The 6967-nt window shown below is 56.6% G+C and overlaps 2 protein-coding genes across 2 annotated transcripts in view; both read right to left on the bottom strand.

Annotated features, from left to right (window-relative positions):
• The window catches only part of LOC146592770 (coenzyme Q-binding protein COQ10 homolog B, mitochondrial-like), a 2751-nt gene extending 1978 nt beyond the window's left edge, over positions 1-773 (bottom strand). The window contains exon 1 of the mRNA XM_085310431.1: positions 757-773. Within this exon, the coding sequence (XP_085166557.1) occupies positions 757-773 (17 nt within the window). The remainder of the gene's footprint in view (positions 1-756) is intronic.
• Positions 472-6967, bottom strand: COASY (Coenzyme A synthase; the record flags this gene model as incomplete). Its single annotated transcript, XM_085310432.1, has 9 exons — positions 472-1028; positions 1606-1752; positions 1846-1943; positions 2585-2669; positions 3484-3548; positions 4167-4356; positions 5008-5139; positions 5685-5899; positions 6811-6967. Coding segments are annotated over 9 exons (1146 nt in total), but the record flags the coding sequence as incomplete, so codon positions are not given.

Raw genomic sequence — 6967 nt, forward strand, 5'->3', positions numbered from 1 at the left:
CAGCGGCACCGCGCAGGGCCCCCGGCACTGCTCAAGGCACGGCACGGGTCCCTGGGGGCACAGACCTCACCGCTCCGGTGCACCCCTTGCCCACGGAGAGGGCGGGAAGCAGAGGGAATTCAGGGAGACAGCTCCGCTCTCCAGGGAGCAGCGCTGAAGGTCAGGCCCCAGGGGCTCTTGRATGAGACGCAGCTGCCTGACGCTGCTTCCCCGCAAGCCTCTGCCTGTAAATCCGTAACGGCCCCGTGGTTTAGTGACGGGCGATCCTGCACTGCAACCGTGATGCCACCCACCGTTGCAGAGGCATGGGCAGCCTCAGCCAGAGCTTGGGCAGGGCCAGGGCCCCGGAGCAGCTTGCAGCTTCCCCCCAGCAGAGCTATGAGCAGGGCACGCAGCCAGAGGAGCTCAGCCTCCACATTAAGACTAGGCAGGTCTGGTAAAGGGGACAAGAAGTACCACACAAACACAGACAAAGACAGAAAACGATCTTTTACTGTCACACAGTTACGGGGTTCACAGTGTCCTGAGCCATGCAGGTGCAGGGAGGCGGGCTGGACACTGAGCCAGGCCAGAAAACACAGCTGCGCTTGTGTCCTTCCTGGCTTTCTGCAGCCCAGGGCCTGGCAGCAGCGTAGAACAAGAGTCTGCAGATGTGCCAACCTGAATGGCTCAGCCCTTCGCTCCTCCAGCTCTGCACAATCGAGTCGCTTCGCTAGCAATGCCCTGCAGCAGGAGCCGCCTCCCAGCTGCACCCACCTGCGGCAGCAGGACATCTCCCCAGCCCCTCACCGCTTCAGTTTGAGTTCCAGCGCTGTGCTCCTCCCGGCCCGCACCCTGCTTACTGCTGGAGCATGGTGCCAGGACACAGCCTGAGCAAGATCACTCTACCCTCACCAGAGGTCCAAGCAGTGCCTGATCTGCAGTCTGCCCGTGCGTGACAGTAAGGGAGAGTCAAAAGGCGAGCGATGCGCTCACTGGCTCTGGTCTTGGCTCATGCGCTCCTGCAGAAGGGCCCAGGCCTTCTCCACCTGCCGAGAACAAACCCAGCACGGTACATCTGAGCGAGGGGCAGGAACCCAGCTGCAGCTGAGCTGAGGATGAGGCAAATGGCACCAGCGCAGACACAGGAGCAACCCATCACACAAAAACAGGTCCCACTTTTTCTGTTTCTTCCATGCTGCATTTTCAGCCCCAAATCCATCCCCAGGGGTCACGTAGGGCACAATGCTGTTGCCCAGTTCCTTCACATTTGCACATGCTACCAAGACTAGCACCTTTCCAAAGAATTCCCTCTTCTCCTCCCAGCAGGAAGGRAAAAGCAAGGCAGAGGCAGGAAGGAGAAGCCAGCTCCTTGTCAGCAGTCCCCAGCTCCATAGCGTACCTGTCACAACACTCCCGCCAGCCCAGGCACAGCCACACTGGGGAGCAGGGCTGACCCAGGCCTCTGAGGAGGCACACCGAGTCCTGCCAAGCCACAGCATTTATTGCTGTGGGACGCTGTCATTGTCTCTTCTCTGATGGGCCCTGAGGCTTGGCCCCTCTTCATGACCCCGAGGTAAACCCCATCTCACCAGATGCTCATGCCGCAGCTGACCCAGGGCTCACCTGCTTGCGGGTGATGGCCGGCTCCCACAGTGTGCACAGCACAACGTGCGACTGCTCCACCCTTCGGCTGTTGGTCATCTGGCTCTGAAGCCTGTTCTGAGCAGCCTCCTCACTCAGCCCGTCCCTGTCCATGATGCGCTTCAAGGCCTGGCCACACCAGGAAGGGACATTCACACACTCAAAGGGGAAGTTGACMACAAATCATGGGCAGCAAGCAGTGAGCAGAAGGGGATCACCCACCTCCTCCTCGGGGATGATGGCTGTCCACACCTCGTGGACCATGTCTTTCCAGCCAGCCTCCAGCAGCACGGCAGCATCCAGCACACACACAGCCTTACCTATGGAACAACACCATTCGTCATCATTACCTGGCAATTGCAAGGCAGCACAGCTACTCCTTGGGGCTGTTCAACTCAGCCAGGCTGCTTAGCTTCTGGAGTCACAAGCCCTGCAAACTGGCAACACTGAGACTTTACTGCTGAGSTAGAGAACTCCCATGTGGAAAAGAAAGCTGTTCTTGCTTAAGGGGTGTATCTGGAATGGCAGGTACCCTTGACACAGCAAGCCAGTGCCTTCAGAGAAATGCCTATCAAGCTACCAACAACATCTGCAAGGAGTGGGAAAAATCCTACTCCCAGGAGCAATACACACTATGCTCCCTTTTGGAATGCCACACCAAAAATGAACCCGACTGGGACAGAGAAAACAATCTCCAGCCTATTTTTGAGTATGAAGCTCGAATTAAGTCTGTCCTAGTTGCTTGCCAAACTGAATGGATGGATTTGCTCAGAGATATGTTAGTACCAGTGAAAATCCCCAGCCAGTTCCACAGCAAAGAACAGGGGATTTTAAGCATGGAAAATCCCCACACTGCTGCCAAAAAAGCAGGTTCCCTTGGGGCTTTGGGATTGCAGTGTGCAGCACAAGACCACACATCCCAACTCCCACATTCATACTCCAGTGCAAGTGTCCCAGTTACCTAAAGCATCTGCTTCCCCAATCTGCTTCTTGACCATCTGGGCAATCTCAGGCCACACGATGTCTGTGAGACACTTGAGTCGCTCCTAGGAAGGAACCATGATGGGTCTTCAGTTATTTGCTTTCAGAATTCCTGGGTAACAAACAAGCGAAGYGTTGGTGGCAGAGGGGCAATCACAGAGGGCACCAAGAAAGGAGCTGCTCATCCAGGTCTGTTAGGTGCTTGCTAAGGGCAAAGAAAGAAAGGTTCCACACTGGACAAGAGGGCTCTCACACCTACTGAAGGGGTCAGGGCACTTTTTCTTCCTCCCTTCCTTGTTCTGCCAGACATGGCAGAATCTCTGTCTCTAATGCAAGAGGCAATTTGCAAAGACCCACCCTTCGAGGGAATGAGTTCCTCGCAGAGCAGCATCCACCAGCACTTGTCAGAGAGAGGGAACCTGTCAACCATGCTTAGATTGGAGCAACCCACAAAACGTGAGTGAAATACCAAGTTCTGGCCTTGCCAACAAAATGGGAGAGCAGAGGTTCATGTCACTGAACCCTACTTGGGACCAGTCCAAGTCACACAGTGATCACAGAGTACAGGCTATGTGTACGTCAGGGCTTTAGCTCAGTGACAGGTGAAGGACATGCACCTGACGGAGAGAGTGAGGGCCTGGGAAACAGCAGCTGCCAGGGGTGAAAGAAGTGATTTTTGCACAGCTCCTGCCTCCACTACAGGGAAAGGATCTGTGTGTCCTGCCCTGTCCATACATCACTGTCCGAGTGAGCTCTGCCAGAAAAAACAATCAGGAACGTGTCATGAGTTCAAAGGGCTAAAAAATAAAAAGCCTCAGCACAGATGGAGAGTCCCTTGCTCAGCAGATTAAATATTGACATTCTCTGTGCTCATTTTACCTTGTTTCCAAACACTTTGGCCCCAAGGACTTTCCGGTTAATCGTCCCATCTTCATTCAGGATTTCTGTAAGACAAAAGCAGAACAGCTTTTGGGAAGAATGAATCCAATTCACTTTGTGGTACGATAGGCCCATCAGTCAGACAGAGCAAACAGATTCCAACAACTGACTCAAAGGGATCTAGAAAGAGGTCCAGAGGTTGACCTGGGTTCTTGTCATATTGTTCCAGAAAAGGACAGAGAAGAGCTTTTGCTAGACATACRCCAGCTCAGTTTATCTTTTAAGCCAGCCAGTTTTAAGTATTTCTGCCCTGAGACCCAGAGGATGCCTGGAATATAGCGCTTCGCCCTGCTCCAGGCCCAACTGTTACCAACTTAACTACAAAGCACAGTCTAGGTGCTGTGGAGCCAAACGACCTACAGCAAGGACACACAGGCCAKAAAGGTGTTCTGGCCAGGGAGCTGCAGACACTGGTTCCTAGACAAAGACACCAATAAACAGCAACTTGGGGATATGGCACTGATTCCAGCCACAGCTTCTCGTGAGTCTGCTGGCCTGAGAAGCACGGCTGGAGTCTGCATTCCCACAGGGAGGAGAGAGACCTGGATCCCAGCTGTTACAAGGATGACACATGCCTCCCTCCCCTGCTCCCCAGGCTTCCCTGTAGGTTTCATTTGCTCTACCTGGTCCAAACGTTGCCACCACCTGCTCATAGGCAGGGCCACCAGGAACATATACAGCATGGCCCAGCTTGTCAGCATCAATGAGGAAAGCTCCAAGGTGTTCAAGGTATTTGGCAATAGAGGTTTTCCCACTCCCCGTTCCTCCAGTCAGACCAATCACATATGGGCGAGAAGGCAAGGAGGGGTCTTTCTAAAGAAAGAAGAGCTGTTGTCAGAAGACTGAGGGACCACAGGGTGTGGTAGAGAGGGATCCCTATCACATGCTATGGAAAAGTTCTGGAGATGAGCATGGAAGTTTCTGGCCCTGTAGAGCAGTGCTTGCTCTTCTGTGGGACCATGTACACACAGAGGACAGTRGGAAAACAGTCCCCTGAAACTTGCCCCTTCTGTGCCAGGGGAATGGGCAGGCACTCCTACACGAAGCTGCCATCCCTTCTCCTAGACAAGCTGTTCCTATCTGGCCATGCTTCTCCCTGACATGACACAGGACACTGTGTTCAGTGCGACTCCAGRGTCCACACAGAGTGGCTCCAGGATCACCCACTCAGCCCAGCTAGCATTACAGAAGAAAAAGGAACAGCCCCTCACTACGAAACGACTTTTTGTCCTGTAGCTCATTCAAGTGGGCACCTGGGCAAATCCCTGCCCATCCCCATCTGCCTGATCCTCTTGCACCAGGACAGGCATGGAACAGACTATTAGTGTCTTTAGGAATATTTCTGTAAGACAGAATCAGGGGGCCTAACTCGCTTTCTGGTGTTAACAGACYCACTAAACAAACAGGGTGAACCTTTGAGACACTAACTGCCATCACAAGCTCTCCAAGAGTCCCCCCTCTTACCCGCGGGGGCTGCAACAATGTTCCAAGCAATCTCTGCCGGAGGCTGGAAGAACTGATCTTCTCCTCTTCATTCTCACTGTGGTAAGGGTCCTTCACCAAGAGGATCTCATAGAGAGCCAGCTCAGAGAGCCCCTAGCAAGAGAACACAAGCCACAGGGCAGTGAGCCACCAACCATTGTTGGTTGCAGAGCAGAGGGATGGGGGATTTCTGCCCCTGCCATCAGGAACCAAAAGTTCAGCCTTCGGTTCCCTAGAGTTTCTGTAGAAGGTCAAAGCCTGAACGAAGCAGCAGTAACGAGGCCTTCCCTGGTTGCGGCTGTCCYCAGCACACCCACAAGGGCAGCTCTGTCACYGCACAGGAGCAAATTCTCTGCAGCCAGGAGAAGACAAACCYCCAAAGCTGCACATCTGACTGACGYTGCTTGTGCAGTTTGTGGGGTCCCAGCAGAAGTGCGCACAGGTGTCACGTCATCATCACAGGACTCAGCTCGGGGCTGCCATGCACTGGGCTGTCAGACTGCAGGGGCTGTACCTCTGCYTGCCCACCCCCAGCTGAAGCAAACTCCCTCACCCCACCCCCATCTCCCTGAATCCAGATTTATCTACGCAAAGGAGCAGGTTGAGGTGAAGACAGGGCAGGGAAAGGATAGTGCAGCAGGTTGCTGGAGAGGCGTTACATTTTCAAGTCTCTTCTTGTTCACAGCCTCCCCTCCCTTGCGAGTTTCCTCACTGACTACTATACACTGCAGCTCGGGGTCTGTTATCGATGGGCCATAGGGGTCCAGCAGAGGCACAATATCATAGTGCAAGGAGGGCTCCACGTCCAGCAGGAACTCACGCAGCTTCGCCACCCGCAGCTCGTAGGGCTCGATCAGCTCCTTCAGGACCTTATCTGCAGAGCACAAGGAAGGCGGAGAAGCAAGAGGACATTCACTGAACAGCTGGCAGCTCCTAGGGTGGAAAGCAATGGAAAGGAGGASCGAGAGAGGGGGACAACAGCCTTCAGCAATATTTGGATGTCTGTCCTCTCTGGCTCCCCTCTCCCCCGCTGSTGCCTCTGCAGCCACGCTTTGTGGCTTCCTAGCACTGAAGGATCCCTTGTCCCCCCACCATAACCCTGTCCAGACAGCCACGCTCCTTCTGTTCTGTATCAGCGAAGCAGTTTTTCTGCATGTAGTGGCAGTGAAGGCGGACAAGTGACTCAGCCCAGTGCCACTTGACAGGGCACATTCAACACCGTCTGTTTCGGGCAGGAGCACAACACGCCCTTCAGAAAGCTCAGACAACAAACGCTGTGGGAGCACCGGAGAGAACAGGGTCTCTGCCTCCGCGGGCGCCTCTGCGGCTGCGCTTCTTCCCCGACTGTGCGCCCCCGTGCCCGCGGCTCAGCACGGCATGTCGGGGCTCCCGTGTGCGTCCCGCTGTTGGACGAGGGCCAGGCCAGGCCCCCCAGATGACTACCGGCCTGTCCCCCTTGGCCGTGACAGCGGGGCCGTGCCATCCCGCTGGGTCCCACCCCTGCAGCGCCACCRGGCCGTCCCCACGGTCGCCCCGTCTCAGCTGCGGCGTGGGCCTCGCACGGTTCCCTCCGGGACGGCCGTGGCTGCAGGGCTCCTGCTCTCCAGGCCCACCATCCCGGGCCGTCCCCCCAGTCCCCTCTGTCCCTCCCGGTCCCCTCCGCCCCAGCGGCGGCGCCGGCCGCCCCCCCGATGTCCCCGCCCCGGGAGCGGGGCCAGGCCCTGCTGCCCGCAGCCCCGCCGGTGCGCGGCTCCGCCGCCGCCGCGGGGCCGGGCCGGGACTCACTGCGGAGGAGGGCCCCGTCGGCCACGCCGGCCAGGAGGCGCCGCTGTGCCAGGAGGCAGGCGGCGCTCAGCAGCAGCCGGTGCGCGCTGTGCAGCCGGTCGAAGGTGCCGCCGACCGCCACGGCGGGGAAGGCGGGCAGCGCCGCCCCGCCGCCGCC

This window comes from Rhea americana, unplaced genomic scaffold (assembly GCF_003343005.1).
Source record: "Rhea americana isolate MKP2758 unplaced genomic scaffold, rheAme1 scaffold_319, whole genome shotgun sequence".
NCBI lineage: Eukaryota > Metazoa > Chordata > Aves > Rheiformes > Rheidae > Rhea > Rhea americana.